This window comes from Nothoprocta perdicaria, unplaced genomic scaffold, assembly GCF_003342845.1.
Source record: "Nothoprocta perdicaria isolate Ctin4 unplaced genomic scaffold, notPer1 scaffold_6, whole genome shotgun sequence".
Lineage (NCBI taxonomy): Eukaryota > Metazoa > Chordata > Aves > Tinamiformes > Tinamidae > Nothoprocta > Nothoprocta perdicaria.
Window position 1 is genome coordinate 10,318,099 of NW_020455865.1, and position 23,154 is coordinate 10,341,252.

Here is a 23,154-nt window from a genome sequence, read left to right on the forward strand (position 1 = left end):
GCTGCTGATCCCAGCCCATCCTTCAGTCCTTGTCCAGGAACGATCTCACTGCAGGCATAAGGACTGAAGCAATGGTCCTGTACCTCAGACCCCTGCTAGGACCACCGGGCACCACGGTGGACTGAGGATCCTGTGCATCCAGAGCCTCAATCCCGCAGGCACTGAGGATGCCCTGTGGGCTACCAGCACCTCAGCACCAACTCACATTAAACCGTATCAGGACACAACCGTGGGCACCCCATCTCTCCTCAGAGCTGCCTGTGKCCAGGAGGAATCCTCTGCACACCCTGTACATAATTGGCTCTAAAAACATTCAGACAAGTTTTCCACCTGCCCTGCCCTGAAGGGCCAGCACGTCCTGCAACAGATGTTCAGATGGCAGAGCTAAGAGGGTGGTCATAAATGGTGTGARTCCAGTTAGAGGCCTGTGGCTAGTGGTGTCCCCCAGGGTCAGTACTGGGCCCAGAGCTGTTCAACCTGTTTATCAATGACTTGGATGAGGTTCATCAATGATCCTGGATGAGTGTACACTCAACGAGTTTGCAGATGATCCCAAGCTGGGTGGAGTGGCTGACATTCCAGAGGGCTGTGCTGCCATTCAGAGGGACCTGGACAGGCTGCAGAGTTGGGCAGAGAGGAACCTCATGAACCCTGGATACCAGTACAGATCAGGGGTTGACCTGCTGGAGAGCAGCTCCAGAGAGGGACCTGGGAATCCTGGGGACACCTAGTTAACCATGAGGCAGCAGAGCCCTCGTGGCCAAGAAGGCCAATGGGATCCTGGCTGCATCAGGAGGACGTTGGCAGCAGGGCAGGGAGGGGATCCTGTCCCTCTGCTCAGCTCTGGGGAGGCCAAACCTGGAGCATTGGGAACAGCTCTGGGCTCCCCAGGACAAGAGGGTCATGGAGCTTCTAGAGAGGGGCCAGCGGGGAGCGACAGAAACGATGAAGGGACTGGAGCAGCTATCTTATAAGGAAAGACTAAGCGACCTGGGCCTGTTTAGCCTGGAGAAGAGAAGACTGGAAGGATATCTGATCAATATRTACAAACACCTGAAGGGTGAATGTAGGGAAGAAGGGGCCAAGCTCTTCTTGGTGGTGGCCAGTGACAGGACAAGGGGAAATGGGTATAAATTGAAACCCAGACAGTTCCATCTCCATGTGAGGAAGAACTTCTTCACTGYGAGGGTGCCAGAGCCCTGGCACAGGCTGCCCAGGAAGGTCRTGGAGTCTCCTTCTCTGGAGGTCTTCCAAACCTGCCTGGATGCTGCTCTGTGCCACATGTTCTGGTTGTCCCTGCTGGAGCACGGGGGTTGGACTGGATGATCTCTAGAGGTCCCTTCCAACCTCAACCATTCTGTGCTTCTGTGAGTATTTTCCATAGAGCTCTGGCAGGTAAATGCACCATGCGGTGGTGCCCGGATGGCCGTTCTCCCTACCAGTTGCTGGCTGCGGTCTTGGTTTTGCAGAGCTCTTGGCCAGCTTCCCGCATGCCTCCTTCTGGGCTCCCTGGCTCAGAGGGCCTGACAGCCCAGTAAAGCTCGGGCAGGAATTCAGAGCAGATGAGCCAGCCGGCATTTACCTCCCCAGGGGACTCTCGATTTAAAATGGCCTTTGTTCAGTCTCTGCATGACATTTTCTAAAGGAATAACTCCATGAGTTTTTTTTTTTGCTCCCAAGTTTTAAGTAATTTGGAGGAAAGTAGAGCAGGAATAAAAATGAATAAGAACCTCACGCATCAGAATGTGTTTCCCACTGACAGAAACAACTAGGACCAGCCTGTTTGCGAATGGCTTTTATAGTTAAATTCGTCATCCCAATCCAATCAAATGCTTGTGCACTTCCCTGGGATAGGAAAATCATTTCCAGCTTGAGCTCACTAACCTTGATTAGCAGTGGATTATCCCCCACTACCTTGGAGAACACTGCAGGTGGGAGCTACACACCTGTGATGGGAGCAACCTGCTGCTCCCAGAGGTTCCCATCACTGGGATTTGATTTTGTCCCCCACAGCAGAAAGTGCTGCCCACTAGGAACAGCTCCAAGCACAGGTGCTTTCCTGGGCCAAATCCTTCAGTTGTACAAAGCGCGTTTGCAAAGCCAGGACTAGAGCTTCTGTGCGAGCCTTGTCCCAAAAGAGGGCATTTTGGAGGCAGTTTTACTATATGTTTTTTCCTTCCTCAATTCACCACCTGTTCTGCTGGCAGCTCAAGATCCGAGTGAGAAATTAATATACCTAATATTGCCTGTGCATAATATAACTAATGCACAGGCACTTGCATTAGAGGAAGCTGGGATTGCTCCTAAACCTGAATATGGACCTAACAAGTGAAGGTCTGCAGGGACAGTCACCATCCGTGAGGTGACATCCAGGCAGGGCAATCCCCCAGGTCCTATGAAGGAGGCCACATCCTCCTGGGCTAATGGTGGAAAAGATGCTGTGCAGTCACCACCTATTCCCCTGTTCCATAACCTTCTTCCAGCCCTAGGTTGCTCCCACATGTAGGACACAGAAGCATTTGGAAAACCAAGGCCACAATTCTAATTTCAGCCTTAACACTGAAACATTTGCTTCCTCCAATGGTAAGAAATGAAGGGAAAAAAAAAGCCATAATCAATAAAGCATTTGCTCTGAGTTGATTCTTGCACAGAATTTCTTTTCTTTGGATTTATAAAATTACCTGTTGACAGATTCAATTTTACTGTTCGAAAAAGCACTTTCAGACCAAAATTGCTCTGCCTCCAAAGGATTCCGCGCACAGCTGCTGGAGTGACTGGAGAGGTTCCATCCATGCCAACAGCTATTTCCATGTCATTGCAGCTAAAATACAAAACCACCGCTTTACGGAGGCACACGGGAGCCATCGTCCCCCGCTCGGCAAGGAGACGCCCCTGGCTCGTGTCCAGACGTCGCGCACACGCAGAAGCGCCCAGGCCTCGCGGCCCCCGAGGCGCCAGCAGGCGCCGGGTGGCGGCTGGAGCGCAGCCGGGGCCCCAGGGCTGCCGCCACGTCCACACCTGACCCGCGGGAGCGCGGGGAACTCACCGCAAGCAGCCCCAACAGGCTCCAGGTCACCAGAGGCCAAGGTCCGGGCAGGCAACACCGCGCAAGAGACACAGTCATTGCATCTCCTCACACCACAAATCTCATTACAATTTAACAGAAAGAAACCCTTCCTTCTCTCTCCTGCATCTCTTACCCTTCATGCTCAAGTAATCACCATTAGCTTCTGAAAAACACCCGTCACACAATTGCTATCACAGATAACAATTTTTTCCCTTCTATTTTTTTGCAATAAATCTATCTGTTTGTGAATACAGAAGTGCCTGCAGGCAAGGAGACGCTCACATTAACTCTCCTCTGCCCGCATTATCTTTCTCGTGGCCCCAAAAGCCTTACGGAATAACCAGTCAATCAGCACATCAGAGCCTCCGTCCAGCTGATGAAATGGTGCTTCTCCAAGAATCAGCAGGGTGGCGCTTGCAGAGCACTCCACACTGTTCATCTTCCCCCCAGTTCGGCAGCACCTAAGAGTTGTTGCTGGCTGATGGTTTCCAAAGAGCTTTTAGGGGAATCAGCTGTTGATCCTGGAAGGACATCAGTGACAATTCACAGCGCAAACGTCCCTGGCGCTTGTGGAAGTGGGGACAACTTAAGCAAGCCGAGATCACAGAAATCCAATTGCTCTAAAGCACAAGGCGAGCAGCACAAGGAGGCTGCATCCTTCCGGATTGAAGCCCGAGTGCTTTGTGAGGGCTGCACTGGCCACTGTGACTCGCTGCTCTGTTTCTCCCCTGCCCCAGGCTGTCTCCCCAGCGCGCTGCACCCCAGCTCGTGCCTGAGGGGGACTCTGGCGATACAACGTGGGGGGATATGGGCATCTCGCAACCCACAACACGGACACGGAGAACCTAACTCTAAATACTGCTAACACAGGGCCTAAGATGCAGCGTTTCCACAAGAAAGAAACAAACAACAAAAATCCAAAAACAGCAAAACCCCACAGCTCTATCGGGGCAACCAGTACAGCAGCACGGCAAAATCCAGCTGGTGGCAAGCCCAGTTCTCATTGGGCTGAGGAGAGCACCAGGACTTGCAGCACACCTTGTACATCCACGGGCGCTCAGGCTCTAGCATGTCCTTCATCCCTCTGCTCCTTTTAATTCTCACAGCTCTTCTCGTACTCTCCCAGATGCCTCTTACTAGGTAACATCTACACTGAACGGTTGACCCAAGTGTCACACCTGACCCTCTGCTTGGCCATGCAGAACAGTCTGACACAAGCTTGCCGCAATCCAGATTTGGTCAAGAGGAAAAAAAAAAACTGAAGGCAAAGCCTGTGGAGAGCTGACAGTGCACGAGTGATGTCCCAAACGGCTTCTCTCACAGAGGACTGCAAAGAACTCCAAGTGCCCGTCCACGCAGGAAGGTGCCCCCACTGCAGGGCAAGCAAAGGGCGGCCCAGGGCCCCTTTGCTGGCAGCCTGGGCTGCAGCAGAGCCGCTCAGAGCCCTGCAGGGACGGGCTGCGCGTGCTGCCCCCAGCCCACACCCCAGCCACCCCGCAGAGCCACAGGCCGGGTCCCTCCCGGGGCAGCTCATGGGTCACGCCAGCGCACGCAGGCCAGCAGCAGCMGTTCCCATTTCAAGCCGTTTTTATAATGAATGTTTCTGCCTCCAGATGGGCGAACTTGTTAAGCTGTGCTGCAAAGAGCAGCCTCTYGGGCACAGGAACATCCTGCACAGAACAGCAGTGCGCAGGAAAAGGTAGCTAGCTGGGGATAGCTGTGTTCCCTGATGAGGTGGGATGCCTCCAGCAACCCTGAATTTGACCTTGAAAAAGCACCTGAACTACAGCAGTATCACAGATTTACTGAAGTGTAAGAAAGCATTGATAAAAAACTTGCTAGTTTACGTTGCTGTCAGCTGTAGGGCTAAAGTTGGAGCTYTCTCCACTGCACTTTTACAAATGCTGCTTTCATACAGGGTGTCTGTTTGAAAGCTTTTTGCATATGTATTCCAGGACATTCAGATCAATCAGAAATAGAAAGAAGGGAAAGTCCAATCCCCAGCCTTCCTCTTGGAAGGCAAAGCCATCCCCCAGGGGCAGCATCGGTCCATTCTGGTTGCTTGGGCTTAGTTAGCCATCGATACGTTGCATTTATTTGCATGGTATATGTTATAACACATATATAATGGAGATACATATATGTATGTATATACATATACACATACACACACACACGAATCTAAAGGCAAAGCTCCCAGTGTTTGGGGACCTGTTCTCACCTCTGCATGGGCACAATAAGCCAGGACAAAGCTGCGTCACCCCCTGAAGCGCACGGCAGGCAAAGCAGGCGCTTCTGGATGAGATGTGTCCGGGTGGCCTTGATCAGTTAAAGCTGGGGCTTGCAGCAGGTTGCTCTTGCTGGGCACACAGAGGGGCACTGGGCAGCTGCAGTGCTTGCAATGCACCTGCCAGACCCTGCACCCTGGCTCAAGCAAGCCGRCGAGGGAGCAGGAGCTGCTTCCAGAGGCAGCCGCTGAAAGGCAGCGCATAAAGCAGAGGGGTCATAGCTGTGAGAAGAGCCAGCTCACGTGCCAGCAGGGCTAAGAACCACTGCTCAAAGCACTTGTGAGCCGCTGAGCAAGCAGGCTAGGGGAAAAGAGGCAGCACGTTCACAGTAGCAAGGATGGGGGCCCTCTTSAAGGGCAAGGAGAGGCTCTCTGGGCAGTGCCGAGCGCTGTGCCGCAGCGGAGCAGGGCACGTGCTGCATGGCTGAGAGCAGAGATCAAGTCTGGTAGAGGAGAGGTAAGGCCAGAGCCACCAGCAGAGCTGCGTGGGGATGGATCACGGGACATGAGCAGCACAAGGCTAACAGCTTCCACTGGAAGTACAGCACAYGGCTGGCGTGGCGCAGAGGGCCGGGCCGGGGCAGCAGACAGTGACAGACGTCAGCGCTCACTTGCCACACTCAAGTCGTGCCAGGGGAAGGTTAAATACTCACACAGTGCCAGCACTGGCCTCCACATCAGATCTTTGTGTGTGCATTTCTCTATGCTTCAAACATTACTGTAATCATAATGGACTCTTCCCAGATTAACAGACAGTCCCTTAACCCCCAGCTCTGGGCTCAAAGCATGATCCTGTTATAAGCCCAAGGGCTGTCTGTTTGCCCAGTCTCTGGGAAGGGGACACTGGAATGGAAGAACRAGTTTTGGGAAGTGCCAGGCAGACAGTAAAGTCCAGCCTGGCTGAGCAGAACTGTTCCTGAAACCAGCAGGCCTGGAGCTGGCAGCAGCATCAAAGACTGGGCATCACACTGGCAGATCTGCTGCGCGCCWGTGCAAAGGGAGGCATCACTGCAGTGGTCCCGGAACAGCCTGGTCTGGAACGTGGGCAGCTGCCTGCTCCCCTCTCGTGCACACACGACACTGCCAGGGCACGGAACAGCCACTGCCTGCAGTGCCGGGCGGCCTCGCTCTGCGCGCGGGCTGGGGCAGCTCCTGCAGCCAGGCAGGGGCATCAGCCTGCAGCGACTCGGAGCTGGGGCCTCTGGCGCCTCAGCACTGAACGGGTCCAGCAGGATCCAAGCCCTGTATTCATATTCTTAGAAGTTTAAGGCAGCCTTCATTCAACTTGGATTCATTCCATTCCCAAGAAAATTAAACTACACTAATTAAGGTAGCTTAAATTCTGGACAAGCATCTCCACTTGTGCTTTACTTGCCAAGTTTACTCAAACTCCTGCATATCCCTTGGGAGACAGCCCTGGTGAACTGAGGGACCAGGAGCAGAGCAGTGGTGCTTGGGCTGATGGGCGGCCCACACCGCAGCCAAGCTAGMCAGGATGGCCACAGCACTCGTGATCACATCTCCCCAGGAAACGAAGGGAAGGGCATGCCTGGCTAGAGCACCCAGAGGAGACTCAGCACTGGGCTGCACATGGCTGGAGGTTGCTCATCATTTCCAGAAAGGAATAAAGGAGATGATGTGCAGAGAAAAACCTCCTACCTGGAGCTTCAGAGAATCTCCATCAGCTCTGCAGAGGCTGCATCAAGGTGACGGAGCAGCGGGGGGCAGGGGACACAAGCAAGCCAGTGGCAGCTGCTTTTCTCTTCTTCTTAAAGCAGATATAACAGGCCCTTCTCCCTTGCGGCCGACATGAATATTTCATCAGCAAAGCAAACTGCCTTATGTTGCAATAGATTTTTCCCTCTCTGGCTGAGTTGCGAGAATCCAGCTTACAGATCCCTCCACAGCCTTAGCAGGTGGCCCAAGGGCATTTGGGGCACAGAATCAAAGTGCTGGGGGCAGCCAGAGAGATCTGAGGACGACAGAACAGAAACGTGTTAAAGCTCCAGGCAACTCAGCACCCTTGGGAAGCCTGTGCCCAGCTCTCAGATGTCACTACTTGAATATCCCATGAACACCGGTGAGGCAACACCCTATCCTGCTTCCACGGGACAAACACGTTCCCTATCTGTTACTGCTGACCGAGAGCAGTGTGTGCCCCTCCTGTCCCAGGTCTCACTGCAAGGCAGAGCAGCAACCCTGTTCTCAGCAACTACAATAAATTTCTCTTTTTTTTTCTGGGGATGAGAAGCCTGAAGGAGAGGAAACACTAAACTCCTAGGACCAGATAATGTAGCTTGAACCTATCCTCTGCTGAATCACTTATAACACGGCCTGTTTCAGAGGAGGGTAGGCTCACAGTAAGAGAAGAGGACTGGAAGTTAGGTGTTATAAGCCATAAAGGCTGTTTCTAGTTTGACTGGTGTTTCCAATAATGCCTGCACTGCCAGACATTTCTCCATCTCAATGATGTCTTGTCTCCAGCTTAGGAAGAGTGATGGACTCCTGCGTGAGCCTGGAGCTCCCATTCCCTAGAGTCACTGCTAAGGTTCTTGGGTGCTCCGTGTCTACTTACATCAAACAGGAACGAACCAACTCCCTGGGCATCCTCCAGAGATGGAGCCAAGGACAGAGACTTTGGGAGAAAACTGAGATCTTAGAGGGCCATAAGGACGAAGCAGGATGAATCAAGGAGGAGGTGGCTGGAAGACTCTCCACTACCGTGTGTTTTGAGCACTTGCTACACCAACACAGAACAAGGGCTAAATGCTGTTGATGGCTTGGGCAGCACTGGACTCTGCCCAGTGCATCATAAAGGAGAGACAGCATCCTGAGCGAGAAGCACAGCAAGGTAAATCACCCAGGGAATGAAGAGGACAGGCACTTACTTGGCTAAGAGGTAACCACATGCACACAGTTGACCCGCTCTGCTCACCTTTTTCTCGTCTCCCTCTTGCAGGAGCTGGAGGTGGCTCCTCTTCTCGCTGTCCTTGCGGAGGGAGCTGTTCTGGTGGTGCAGCAGGCCCAGCGGTGGGGACACACTCCTGCCCTGGGGGTCCACCCACGTGTAGATGTGGTTGGTGACATATCCTCCGGGGATGCGTCCCACTGAATGCACCGACAGGTTCAGCTTCTTGCAACCCTTCAGTGCCTGCAGGACAGGGCATGGAGAGGAGGAGGTTAAGGCTGGTGGAGGAAGGAGGCCAGTTCTGCCTTAGGACTCCAGGGCAATGTCTTTCCTTGGGCTGGGAAGATCTCAGGCTGCTCAGCAAATACCTGCAGAACAAGCGGGCTACACAAAGTGAGGGAAAGATGTGAAATTTCTCTCAACTGCAAGAGCATAAGGGGAGGTTGCAGGTGCTAATACAAAATCTACTCTCTCCCCATCAGCCAGGGAAGGAGAAGAACAACAYGGATTAGGCGGGTAACGAGGTGACCAAGGGACACTCCAGAGTGAACTGACTCTAAAGATGGGGCAGTTTCTGCCGCTTAGGGGAGTGGGTCAGAGCAGGACGGGCATCGAGGCCGGGGAAAGCAGCAGCGCTGCTCCCCATGGATTGCTCCCAAGCTATTGGCAAGGCAGGCGGCTGCTCCCAGAAATACAGCTCCATTGACATTTCATCACACGTGCAGCCTCTCCAGCACAAGTAGTCAACTAACGAGCACAATAATTAATAAAAATATGCRTATATTTAAAAATGCATGCACCAAGATGACCTTGAAACAGAGATGCATTGGCAATTACTCTTCAGCYTCTCCAGCATGCACTGAGAGAAGCTGACATAGGTCATACACATAGTAAAATTAAATTAACTTTAAAGTAGTTCTCCCTCGAGACAACACCACGCGCCGTTCCCTTTTCAGGCCTCAGGAACACCAGTTCTCGGATGCGCCCTCAAAAAGAGACGGTTTCAGATTTTTTGTACGTGTCCTTCTGCTGCTGCTCCTGCAAGGTCTCCTCTCCCCACTGAGCAGAGCAGCTGCAAATTGGTCACTTGCCACCAAGGTCATCTGGCCTGGAGAGCTTAAGTGAAGGCCGTGAAACCAACAGCTGCATCAGGAGAAGTGGGGAGACTTTTAATCTCCTGGGTTGCTCTCCAAGCCCAGCGTCCTCCACCTTTGCTCCCCAGGCCCTGCAATGGACGAACGAGGCTTCTCACCCATCCTGTAGGTGCCAGTGCAGAAGGATGCCCGATGAGCTGGAACACAACATGCCACAGAACAATGGCTTTCTCCATTCATCTAAACAAAAACCATCTCTATGAAATCCTCTTTTATGCCTCCATTTACTTCTCCAGGCTCCAGGACAGGCAAACAGCCCTGTCGCATCTCTAAATGGGGCTGCGGCTCATCAAGCACAAGCCAGGAACGAAGGAACCAGGGATGTGACCGACCACACGGGTTTGCGAGCCGTGTCCCCGGCAGCGCCGGGTCCAGCCCGCCCTCAGCGGCGGACACGCTGGGCCGCCCTCTCTGCCACTTCTCTCCCACCCTTTTTCCGCCCACTAACAAAGGGGTGGATTCCCTGAGAAACGTGTATGTTGATCCTGGGCGCTCCTCACGTGCACGTGCTCCTTCTGATGACGGAGCCTCCGAGCCAGGACCCGAGTGTCAGGGTAACTTAAGTACCGAGCAGAGAAAAGGCTGAGAGCAGAGGGCGGGATAAGAGCAAAGTGCGGAGTCGCACTCTCGCCTCGCTCCCCGCTTCCACTGCCRCGACCCTCCAGGACCTCCTTGGGACACTGGGAGCAACGTCAGGACTCCCTTTCCTCCCTTCCCTGGAGCATCCTGGCCAGCCAAGGGGAGGAGCTGAACAGATATCAGGGGTTTATTCRAAGTGAGAACTTCCTCAAGAAGACCCGGCACTGTGCGAGGGCTCCTGCAGCAACAGCCCGAGACCTGTTCTCAGGAGGCACCGGGACGTGTCCGGGGATGGGAATCCGGAGCTTTACAACAGACTTTGTACATGCCCAGGGGGCTGCCCCGACGGGCTGCTGGGGAGTGGGACAGCAGCCAGCAGGGACATGTTTTATGCACGAGGGTGACAGCAGCGAGGCGRGCAGCCTCGTGCCAGAGAGGACAGGGAAGGAACAGGGGGCCCGTGGGCCGTGCCCATGGGGTGTCACTGAGAGCCCCCTGGCCCTGCCCATCGGGGTGGCCCTGCCGAGGGCCCTCGCCCAGCCTGGCAGAGCGGAGAGCATCCCACAGCTCCCTGCTCGCAGCACCAGGAGCGGGGGCTTGGGCACTGGTTTATTCAGTCTTTTACACTTTCCTGAGRCATCTCAGAGACTCGCTAAGTGAAGCAGTTTTCTCGTCTCCACAGTGTTCCTCCAGGATCATCCCCACTGCCTAAAGGAGGCCCACGGTGCGACCCCAGCACACAGACCTTCCACGTCCTTCCCTCAGGACACAGCTCCTCCAGCCTCCAACTGCCCTGCGTYGACAAGAAGAGAAACAGGATCAGGAGCCCCAACTGCAGAGCATCAACAGGAGGATAACAGGAAAAACAGCCAAACTGCACCAGCCACCTCAAACACCCACAAATGTCCARCATCCCCCTCTGATCGACCAGCCTTTCAGCCCTGCCAGCTGCCATTTGGGAAGGGCAGCCCCCACGAGCCCTGCTGGGCTGTCCCGAGCCAGGAGACAGCACAAGCCTCTCCGGGGAGGCTTGCAAACTTGGTCTTGCAAACTCATGGCTGCCGTTTCCACATCTAAACAGCTCCTTCTAATGGGATCCCAGTGTGGTTTCTGCTTGACCACTGATGAAGGAGCTCCACAGGCAAGAGGCTCCCAAGTCTTTGCCTTCCACTAACCAAATCCCCCGGCTCAGCTTTTACAAACAAGTGGCTGCTCAGCTCAAGCTGCAGCCTTGGGCAAGGAAGCGAATCACCGGAGGCAGCAGATAAATCAGCCTCTCCTACCACCCCAAGCGTCTTGAAAACACCTTGTTGCCTGAACTGGACCTTGATTGCAAGGAAGGTTACATTTGCCAGCTAACAACATTAATACTCGATAAATCCTTCCTCCCAACTTTGAGGATCAGTCAGGTTCTTCTCGGGAAAGAGCAAAGCAGTCTCTTCCTCAAGGCGCAGAGTTGCTCTGAAATCCGCGCTTCCCAAACCAGTRGCTGCGGGAGAGCCCAGCAAAGCTCAGTCATCAAAAGCAAGGTCATGGCGAGTAGATCCTCCTGCAGGAGTCATGTACCAAAACCTTCACATGGAGAAGCACCACAAGACACAGACCAAGTCTTTGGGAGAGCTGTTGGATGATCACAGGTGAAGGGAAACAGCAGYACCCACAGAGGACTTGCTGTACCCCGAGCACAGCGGCACTGGGCACACAGCTGAGCCAAGGTGATGCAGCTACACTGGCCTCAGCAGCCAGGGGTGCTTCAGTGTGGAAAGGCTTCTTTGTTTGTTTTTTAAGATGGTTTGGCTGGCAATGCATCCTCACCCTTGCCACGACAAAGCCAGACAACATAGGGATTTATTACAGAACAATCCAAGATGAGGCAGCCCACACTGGCACTGCCCACAACGGCACAGCGGGGCAGAGGCTTAAGCCCAGGTTTACCAGCTCAGGGGACAAATCCTGAAGGGGTCACCTTTAAATCACACTCCCTTCAAACCCCACTTTAAACCCCRTGAGAAGCCTGTTTGCTCCGGTGAGTCTAACTAGCATCCTAAGTGAAGAAGCCCAGCACTGGAGCAGGAGGATGAGGAGCACCAGCCTTGCTCAGCACCACCTGGATTCTCCCGATGGCCACCGGAGTCTTGGCAAAGTCACCAAAAAGGCAGCACAAAGCGTTTCTCCAACGCTGTGATCATCAGAACTTGTTTTGCTCATACATCCCAGCTCCCTGGCAGCCTTCGTTCTTTTGGCAGGCGCCAGGGATCCAYGAGAGCTCACGTGGCTGGGAGCAGAGACGAAACGGGCAGCAATGGTTTCCCTTGGAAGACATCCTCCACGGAAGCACTGCGTCCCTGGGAATGACATCTAGCACAGGCCTGGAACCRACTGCATACATCCACACTAGCTGAGCTGGGCTTTCACTTCGCTCACAGAGCTGCAAAATTACAAGGCATTGGGAGAGCCAAACGCAAGAAGCTTCCACACTACGTCCAGGGTTAGAAACCACCGCCAGCAGAAGGGATTCCAGGTGGCAAGGAACCATCCAGCCASTGCAAAGCTTTGGAGGAAGAATCTCCCACCACACTGGGACATGAGAGGGAAGGGCCCCCTCAGCAGCTCTCCCCACYTGGCCCTGGGGCTCTACTGCCTTACCTTCCTGATCAGGATACTCAGGAGCTCGCAGAGTCAGAAGGGACCTAGACTAATTTGAGACCCCAAAGAGAAAGTTTGTAGGTAATTTTCTCATCCACTGAGCATGATTATCCAGCAGCTTTGGGAAGTTAACAGCATATGACAAGACAATAATGACTTTCTCCTGCCAGCTGTTTCGCTGACAGTTATGAAGTGTAAGGGAGAAGTTTCAGCGTGAAGGATGCTCCAGCCTCACCACTGGCTCCTGGGAGGAATCCAAGGGACCACCATCATGGAGCTTTTGCCGTAAATTTCTWAAAAGAGCCTAGTCCTGTCAATTTTATTGCTACAGCACTGGGACACTGCACGGATTGAAGTAGACCATTTGCACTTGCCATTAAGGCAATGAGGTTCTGCCTGCTGCTGTGCTAACCTAGGGCCAGGATCTTTGGCCCTCTCCTCATCTTCCCCTCTCCCCCATTCCAAATGGCAAGGGCAGGCCTGGATGTCTCCGAGCTGGAAAAACTCTGTGAGGYGGAGGCTTGCAGAGTCCTCTGCTTCAGCATGTGGCTGCAGGGGGCTTGAGAAAACAAGCTCAGAATCAAACCCAGGGTTAAACTCCTGTTTCTAACAAAAGCGAGCGCTCAGAGTGGAGAGGTTCTGCATAAATGAAAATCATTAACAGCCATCGAAGCAGGACAAGAGCAAGGGCTAATGGGCTGAGCAGAGCGGGCAGCAGCACTAGGAGTCTCTGCAGGCCCTCGGGGACCTGCCTGTGTCGGGGGACACTGACCATGGTGTCACAGGTTATGGCTTTCGAGAGGAGGGCGCAGGGCCAAGGCTGCGCAGCACCGAAAGGGGAGGTGGCCGATGCCGGGACACCAAGGGCACAGCAAGAGGCACTGTCCCTCGAGGGACACCTCTGCTCTTCTCGGCAGCCTCCTCGCCAGCCGTGCTCCCTGGGGTGCAGCATGGAGAGTCCTGCCAGCCCCAGGGCCTGGAGCCCCTCAGCCTCGGGCTCACACACAGAGCCCAAGCGCAGCCTCTGGAKGGTAGCCTCTTCTTTCCATTTCATTTTCGATTCAAAAATGCCCAGGGCTTGCAAGAAAGGGCCAACAGGCTGCGTGGGCCTCAGAGACATCAGCTAAGCGCAAACCAGGGGTTGCACAAGCAGCCATCTCGGCACACAGGCCACGCCAACACGCAGACATTTCGGCACGGAGGGACCACCTCCACGGCACACAGCAGGATCCCTTCTCCATCTGATCCTCTCAAATCTCAAGCCAGCAGCAGGAATTAACTTCTAGCCCTATCTCCTTGGCTCTCCCCTAACGCACATCTGCTCTGGCTTCTTGGGACATGTTTGCAGAAGACCCCCAAAACCATCCGAGCGAGGGGTTTTGGCCAGGTGCATTGGCCCTTGATGGGGAGAGTTTATGGCAGGTTTCCCCTAGGGCAACCTCCTCTCTCACAAACCTCCAGGCTGCTTTCTGTGTGCCTGGCAGCCCAGCTAATGCTTGAACACCTCATGCTTCCTCTTCAGGCTGCGAGCTCTCCAAGAAAGTTAGTTACACAACCCATTTGCACAGGGCCATTAAATAACATAACTGCACCTCCTTAATCTCTTCTGCGCACAAGTCAGGCGCAGACTGTGTCGGGCCGCGCTCTGTGGCGCCGCTGCGCTCCACTCCAGGTCCGGGTTCACTCCACTTCGCCCCAYGCACCAGGTGCGCGCAGAGCGCGGCAGCAAAGCCACGACGCCGGCACGGGAACGCGCAGGCAGCCCAGCATGAGGGAAAGCTGAGGGAAATGATTCAGATGATGTGGGGAGCGCTGCCAACACACTTAGCTGGGAGACAGCCACTGATTGCCTAGGAGTATTATTAGAAGCAGCAAGCAGTAGCGAGAAGGGCAGATTGATTTCATAAGGCCACTGCTCCTCTGACACTACATTATTTAATTATCCATCAAGTCCTTCAAGAGCAAAGTAATTGCTCAAAATAGGCCAAAAAAAAAAAATCCCCACAAACCCACACACCCCTCTCTTGTGCCGACAGAAGGAAATASCTTTAAAAGAAAAAAGAGGGACAAGAATCACACTTTTGTCTAACAGGTGCCCCACCAGGGTCACAACAAACACCCAGCTTGGGGAACGGGGGTGGTTYGGGGTTTGTACTCAGCACAGCCTTCACAGAGGCCACCTTCCCAAAACTCCTCCTGCCCTTCAAGTCTCACGTTACCAGCAGCAGTTTTCCTCTTTATAATGTTCCCTCTCCTTCTGTCTGCTTTCCAAGGGAGCCAAAAGGTTGAAGGCTGCCCCCCAAACCACCTCCCAGGCCTTCCAAAATCCACTCGCGGGAACACAGATGTTAGAAATCAATGAGAATTAATCAGCAGAGCTTTTCTGGCTGCCTCAATAAAATCTGCGTCCCGCGCGGTTGCAGCCCACTCACCTTCGCCGCTAATGAAGTGAGCAATGCAGTGCTGTTCACTTTGTCAGGAGGAGATTGCAGCGCTACAGAGGAGCATTAACCACGAGCATCCTCCCCCTTGCTACCGCTTCCTCCGACAGCGAGAGGCTCTGCGGAGCGTTGGGCTTCTCGGGCTGCTCCGCTAAGGGGCAACGGAGCCCTCGCTCCGTCTGCGAGCTGCAAAGCTCAGCAAGTAGGTGACCGCTCATTAGGTTCCCACACAGTTTTGCACCAGTAAGTACTTTTTTTCCCTCCAAAGTAACACATAGACCAGGTAAAGCTGTGAAGAGAAGAGAAAAGCACAGGCAGCACGGGAGGGAGGCAGAAGGAGCTTTCACAGCACGTTTCAGAGCCTTGGGGGGAACAATTTGCAGGCGTTTGTCTAACTGCCATTCCCTGTGCTGCCTTGCAGTGTTCCCATCAGATCCACATTAGATCTCAGCCCTGCGGGCCCAGTTAAGATGAGCAAACCTGTCCCAGTGCCAGTGGGGAAGAGGACAGCAAGGCAGTGCAGCCAGTTTTCCCAGGAGTTTCCTTGGCAAAGGGGCTCCTCTGCAGCAGAGAGGACAGGACAGGATGGGAGAAACTCTTGGGCTCCAGTGACAGTCGGGAACGCTGCGCGTGGCACGAGAAAAAAACAGTGCAAGACAGCGTAGACATGTGAAAAGTGAAAGAGCAAACGAGATTCCCAGGAGAAATGGAGGCTGCACATGGAGAGCGGAATGAGGGCGAAAGCAGCGGGCAGCCGGAGGCAGGGGACACAGCTCGGGATGTTCTAGCCTCRGAGGCCAGGGAGCGACAGGAGGCCGAGCCAAGCCAGCCGCTCCTCTCCCGAGGCAAAGGTTGGCTTTCAAATAACAGCACTTATGCAAATACATGCAAATGACTGCATAATTACAGGGACTGTGCCCATTAAGCTCAAAGGCACTGGGAGGTCCATGCCCCTTTCACCTGGGAATGTCAAGGGATATCTTAGCTTTCTTGCTAAGCCTCCTGGGGCTGCCCTCCTCTCAGGTGATGGCTGTGTCACCTCCCGCGCGCTGTGCCCAGCACGTCACTCACACAAGTCCAGGACAATTTTTACATCAGCAAAATATGCCAGATGGTTTTATTTTAATGCAAGCCTGGAAATCTGCTCTGTGCTTTCTGGAAAAAGGAATCTAGATCAAAACTCCAAGTATTTTTTTCGCTTCTTTCCTCTTATCCCTCCTGATCAATCACAGCCATGAAAAAAAGCAGAAATGAGAACCACCAAGATGCCCGGACGATGCTCAGTAGACTGTGCTTATGTGGCCAGTTACTTGGCAAAAAACAAACTCTGAAAGAATCAAGGGGGAAAAGCAAGCAGGGTACTTGAAACACTCCAAGATACCCACTGGGTGCTGCAGTAACCAGAGGCACCTCCCTCCCGCCCAGCCCGGGGGTTCACACACGGTTCCTGAGCCACAGCAAGAGGGAGCTGGCAGGAAGGGAGGCGAGGCCCGACGGGCTCTGCAAGGCCCTGCTCCACCTCCACCTACCAAGCGCTTGATGGTCATCAGCGACAGCTCCCAGGGCRGCGTGAATTTTCTAAGGAACTAAGCTGCATCACTTTAGCAGATGTGTTGTCAGCTCAGGCGAGGGGATTTAGAAAACAGTAATACTCCGAGGAGACCTGCCATGGAGGGAAGGTGTCAAAAAAATCCATCATCTTCCCTGCTGACAGAAGAAGCGAGGGAAGATATTTTAACCCCCAGCCACGCTGCGCACTATCACTTCTGTTTTCTTCTGACAAACACTGGGAGGAGAGAGGCTTTTATCCTGTGGGCTCCCTTATCAATTTCTCCATTGAGGCAGAAATATTTCTTTAGAAGGAGCTCAGCGAATAACATATTTATACTGCAGAGCACAAAGATGCCGTAAGGATGTGAGCCCTGATGAACAAGCCATTATCAACACCAACAGGAAGCAGCCACCTCTACTTTGAAGGATTCGGTTTCAACAGAGATGACAAAGAGAGAATGATAACAACAGYATTGTCCCTCCTGCATTACAATGTGGGGCAAGCAGAGATTAAAGACCTTATTTTAACCCTTCACATCAGTATAACGTCATTTGATTTAGTGATTTGGTGACATAATGAAGGAAAACAGATGAAAAGGTAACTTGCCTGCTGCTGTGTGGGACATTAGCGGCAGAGCAGCAAATACAGCCTGCTCCTACTCCAGTGCCCCAGCAAGACCCTCCTCTCCCCGGGACCTGGGCGACATCTCCTGCACGTGCAGGTTCACCCCACTGCCCAAGTTACGGATTACTTCAATTTGAGCAGCTCAGCTTAGCTCCCCGTGGCCACTAAGCATCGCTGGTAGYCCAGCAGCCTGGCCCTCAGGATCAGGTTAGGATCACCACTCGTGCCTGGCCCAAAGGGACCGCGACATCGGATCTGCCCCTGAAACCAAGCACATCACTRGCCGGATCTATGTCCTGCCACCACGGAGAACCCTTCCCTCCAAGCATCATTAAAGCTAATTTAAAATGCAGATACCTCCCCGAGCRAGCGCGGCGTGGTGCCCCTTTCCTAGAGGGAGATCCAGGAGCCATCACACTTCCCACGTCACCCCGCAGGCCCAGGGAAGGGAGGACACTCCGAGGCTCTGGATTAGTCAGTGACTTCTAAAATAMAGAGATAAGCAAACAGGCATTTTATCTGACGGCTTTTGAGACAGCAGGAGACCCATATCTCAGTTTCACTCTCCTTCATTCTAACCATGACTACATGTGACYGTCCTCACCTCAAGTGCTTGGAGAGTTAAAAAAAACAAACAAAAACAAACAAAACCAAAAACAAACGAACAAAAAACCACACACCTCACCAGGCTGCATTCGCTTCATTCGCTTCTACTGTTCTAAGCGCACACACACTACGGTGCTTAGCAATCGTGGCAAACCTGCAATCTCAGATAAGGATAATCAATTAATTGGGCAACGAGAAGAAATACTGTAACGAGGCTTGCTTTCCTGCAAGCTGCCTGGAAGGTAGCGTTGTTCTAAACACGCTGCCAAGGCTCGGAGCGCCTCTTATGTCTCTTACGTCTCTTCTGTTATTTCGCAGTGGTCTCTTAGCAATATCACAAGAGCCCAGAGTACAAGCAGCTTGAAACCTTTCTCCCTCATCAAAAATAATGCAGTCACTTAAGAGATCACTTTGTTTGCTGTCAGGAGMCTCCAGATGAACAGAACATTCAAATAATTAAACAGAGATTGCGTTATTATTGCTTTAATGCCTGTTTGACACTGTCAGAGCGGGAGAGGCAGGTCTGGAGCAAGTAAAAACCTCCAGCTGTAGCAGCAAAGCAGCGCGAGCAGAGCCGATGCCGGCTGCAGCGCTCAGCCCATTGCAGCGCAGACGAGCCTCCTCAGAGCCCCTCGAAGGGGGCAGGAACAGCATCTGCTAATTAAAAACTACSCCCGTTCCTTCAGAACGGATGCGACGCGAGGCCATCGACTCTGCCAAGGTTACCACAGACCCGCACCAAGGCGGCCACAACAATGGCACAGAGACAAATGCACACAAGTCAGCAGTTCCGATGATGGTGATGAATTTATTTTGGATTCACCTGCTTGAAAAGAAAGATGTGGCAGCCAAAGGGTCTGATGACAGCAGCCCAGCTCTTCTAAGGCTGGGTGTAAATCATTAAGCCAAATCCTCATTTGTTATAGATCAGGTCTGATCCATCAGTCATCACACTCACYTCTCTCCCTGTCCTTCCTCTCCTCAAACAATTTAAAGGGCACAAAAACCTACCAGGAAGCAGCAAAATTGAGGGGCGAGGTGGGGGAAAGACGATGGATATTAAAAACAAGCATCAGAGGAGAAACATATCTCTGCGATATAGCTTATCGATGCATCAGCACTACTGCTATAGTAACAAACCTGTAGAGAGACTGATGAAAGTCAAGTGAGTTCTAAAAGTGTGATAGACAATACAAGCKTCTTCACTTAAACCATAATTTAAATTACAATGATCTTTTGCTAAATTGCACTCTTGAATGCTAGAATGATCGAGCTGTAATTGTAATGAAGTCATTTAATTTTGATTTGGATGAAACACAGAGAACATGAAGCAGACAAAGCGTGAAATTCCACTGCTCACATAAAGGTTAAGAAGCTGGTCATTAAGTGAATTGATTCGGAGTGCTTAGGTAACCTCATCAGTTAATTCAGAATTCCACCTTTTATCTAATTTACACTAAAGTATCTACAGGTCCCATTGCACTGGTCACAGGGCACAAATAAATTTTGAGGAGAAAGTGTGCAACTCATTACTTGTGCCTTCTTCGTCTGGCACAGCAGCAGCTTCACTGGGCTGTTCGCTGCATTAAAGCTCACAATGATGCTCGGAAATAGGAGACAAATTGCCTCTTACTTACRAGGGTCCTGCTTTCCTCTTAGGATTAATTTCTGGAGAAAAGCCGCACACCACGCACAGGCAGAAAGAAAGCAACCGAGTTAGGATTTGTAAGAGAGATGCAGCAACCGGCTTCAGAGTTAAGAGATTTCACAAACAGGTTAAGACTACATGTTTATTCACTGCTCTGTTTGGGAAACAGCCTCATCTAATTCCTAGCTCAACATCTCAGGGCACCCAGACAAATAGGAAGTTGATTTCCTGCTCAATAACTAACTTCTGTCATGCTCCGAGAGGAACACGCTTTGCAGCAGGACAGCCCTGGCAGGACTCAAAGAGACTTGCCGACCTTTGCAGTCATTTTACGCCATGAAAAACACATTCTGACAACATCTCTCCCTGCAACACACTTAGCATATTCTGTCACAGAGAGAGGTTGTCACAGAAGGACTGTGTTTTGCTGCAGGACACTTGAGATGGAAGTCCAGAGTGGAAATCGGGCTCTTCAAAGCTGGAGAGCAGCCTGGCGCTGCACACACACAGGAGCAGGAGTCACTGCAGCCACCAGAGCTRCCAACATGGGCAGACAGCGCTCAGGGACATCTGGCCATAGAGTCATGGGTTTGTGGCGAGAAAGCCCCTCCCTGCTCACCCTTTGCAAGCAACAACCTTAACCTTCYGAGGAAGAAAAAAAGATCACTCTGTATTTGTTCCCGACTAGTGTGTGCACAAATTCCTACAAACGACCCCAGCTCTGATGCAAGTTTAAGAAAAAGAGGTGATGTACTAAAGAGATTCACAGACATCATCAGGTTTTGCTTAGGTGCTTCCTTCCACCACTGGGTGGGTCACAAAACTCCTTCTAGAAGCAAGAGAACACAAGAGTTCTAGAAGACRTACAGCCAGGTGCCAGACAAAACTGCTGTTTAAAGCAGCTCAGCTCACAAGCAGAAGATGCCCAAGCCTCCCTTTCACATCAAGATCACAGCAGCAAAATACAGCTCCTGCTGCAGAACAGCCCCTTAGCAAACGCCATCCTCCAGGAATCATTTTTCTACAGGAAGTACTGTAGCTTTACACAAGAGTCCACAAGACATCACATACATTGTRTTAGAGATCAAAACAGTTATGTGAATTACCCAGCAGAGCACTTTGAGTCAGTGACAGAGTCATTAGCAGAATGGAGCATTCGTGACACCTGGTTTCTACCCATCCCAAAGCAGCAGAACAAATGCTGTTCTGGGAACCTTTAGGRCACAAAAACATTCACAAGCCAACTTCCAAAACTTGCACTCTTGTTTGTTCCATCAATAAGAACAAAAATGCAGCAAAGGAAACAAATTCTGTAAATTTTTCCTTTGGTCTCAAAATTACTCAGGACTGGTTTTCAGCCTGGAGGATAAGCCATTGCCTGAGGAATACATTTAAAGACTGGGCAGGGAACATGTAAGGCACTGTTTAGAGCCGCCAAGACTGATGAGCTCCTGGTGGAAGGCTCTGCAGGAAGGGGGCTGAAAACAGAAGTGCTGTTGCTTATTCCAGCACAATTAAAGCCCAAACACCTGCGTGAGAGCCGTGCCACCCCAAAGGGCGCTTCTCTGCGCGCTGCAGATGAAGRCAGCCGGCTGTGCCAGGAGACGGCTCCGAGCTGAGCCTGGCAATTCAACAGGAAGCTGCTTCCCTGCGCCAGCAGCAAAGCATTCGGGGTCTCAAACACGGGTTTAGCCACAGACCAGCGAGCTCCGGCTTAATGACGGCTCCGTTTGGAGCTTCGCCCTTTCACRAAAGCCTCTGTGGATATCAGCCCCATCGTTATTTACTACAGCCTATTTCTGAGGCACTTGGAAACACGGTGCCTGTGAACACTAAGAKGGAGCCGGGGCACTTCACTGCTCTCCGACCCTCTCCGAAGGGTGCCAGGCTCTGTCCCCGCTCCGGCACTGCTGGCAGCGCAGGCTGCTCGGCGGCTCCGCGCCGCAGGGCAGAGCGGCAGCCTCTGGGGCTCAGGGAAARGCAGCCCTTGCAGCCAGCATCGGACAGACTTCCAACTTCTGTAAGTCTCTTGGACGGAAAAGACAGCACAAGCAGCACAGCTGCATTTCAGAGAAATGCTGCAAGAGGAAAATAAACGCGCTGCCACATTTCAGAGATGGAGTGAGGGAAGAAAAAAATTACTTGGCTCTGAAGGGACAAATCTACCACGCAACACCAGACGCAGACCTCACCGTGCCTGTGCCATTAGCAGGAGCCCTTATCAATGTCACTGAAACTTCCCAGCTCATGTTCGAAGAGCCCAATGCCCCATGTGTCCAGCATGACACGAGGGCACCCCTGGGGGTGCCCCAAGCAGGGAGGGGGGGAAACAGCAGGAGTCCTGCAGCTCCCTGCCCTCGGGACAAAGCCGAGGGTGGAACGAGGGGACGGGGCAAAAAAGGGCTTCACAGAGCAGGAGGAGGGTGAAGGGGCAGGACAGGGTGGACACATCCGGACTAGGGGAGATCGAGCCCCGGGAGAGGCAGGCAGCGCTCAAAGCTCGTGGACGAGGCCGGCCAGGCCGCGGGTGCTGCTCACCTTGACGGCCTCGGCGTGGGTCACTCTGTCGAGGCTCTTGCCATTGACGCCCAGGATGTGGTCACCAACACGCAGCCCCTCACGCTCGGCCAGCGAGCCAGGTTCCACGAGGGACACGTAGATGCCCACGCCATGCTCGGCGCCGCCACGGATGCTGAAGCCCAGGCCCTCGTGCGCCTTGTTCCGCCGCAGCGTCACCTGGCGCAGCTCGCCCGGGCCGGCGGCGGGGGCCAGCGGCGCCACGTAGAGCCCCTCGGCCGTGTACTGGTCGAAGAGGAGCTGGTCGGAGCGCGGCAGCACGAGGCGCAGCAGCGGCAGCAGCTGCCGCCGGCGCGGGCCGTCGAGCAGCGCGCGCAGGGAGCGCACCAGGTCGCACACGTTGCGGCGGCCGTGGTASGCGTTGAGGCAGAGCAGGAAGCGCTCGCGCTCCGCCTCGCTCAGCAGCGCCGTGAGCGCCTGGTGCAGCCGCCGCACGTTGGCCGAGAGCGGCCGCGGCGCCGGCCCCGCCGCCGAGCCCAGCGAGCCCGACGACGAGGACGAGGAGCGCAGCGAGACGCCGTCCAGGTCCGCGCTCATCCTCCGACCGGGACCGGGACCGGGACCGGGACCGGGACCGGGACCGGGACCGCCGCGGACAGCGCCTCGCGCGCCCCGCGCCCCAGCCGCGCGCTGCCCAGGAAGTGACGTAGCCACCGTTGCCAGGAGACGCGTTATACAGTGTGGCCCCGCCCCCGGCCCCGCCCCCTGCTGGGCCCCGCCCCCGGCGGCGACCGTTAGGGCTAACGGTCGCCGCGGGCTCCGCCCTGTGCCTGCGCCTTGCCTGTGGGCTGAGGCCCGCGCGCAGCTCAGCGCAGGAGTGGAGCAGGAACGGAGCTTGCACAGCGGCTCCTCCCTCGCAGCCGTGGGGCGCGGGACAGCAGCGCGAGGGCAGGCGGTGACGGCAGCCCCAGCAGCCCCTCAGCTTCTACTCGGGCGCAGAACGAGCTGCTTTTTACGCAGCCATAGGTGCTCCTCGTTACGCCCCATGGGGAGGCTGCACATAAGCGCTTGGCCCTGAGTGGGGAGGAATCGGTTAACCCTCAGGAAGAGCTTCCCAAGGATGCG

At 53.6% G+C, this 23,154-nt stretch overlaps 1 protein-coding gene across 1 annotated transcript in view; it reads right to left on the reverse strand.

Moving 5' to 3' along the window:
- WHRN (whirlin) overlaps nt 1–22,626 on the reverse strand; it is a 43,817-nt gene extending 21,191 nt beyond the window's left edge. Inside the window, exons 1-2 of the mRNA XM_026049604.1 lie at nt 22,051–22,626; nt 8,290–8,505 (exon numbers count right to left, since the gene is read on the reverse strand). Of these exons, the coding sequence (XP_025905389.1) occupies nt 8,290–8,505; nt 22,051–22,626 (792 nt within the window). The remainder of the gene's footprint in view (nt 1–8,289; nt 8,506–22,050) is intronic.
- Nucleotides 22,627–23,154: the final 528 nt, after the last annotated feature.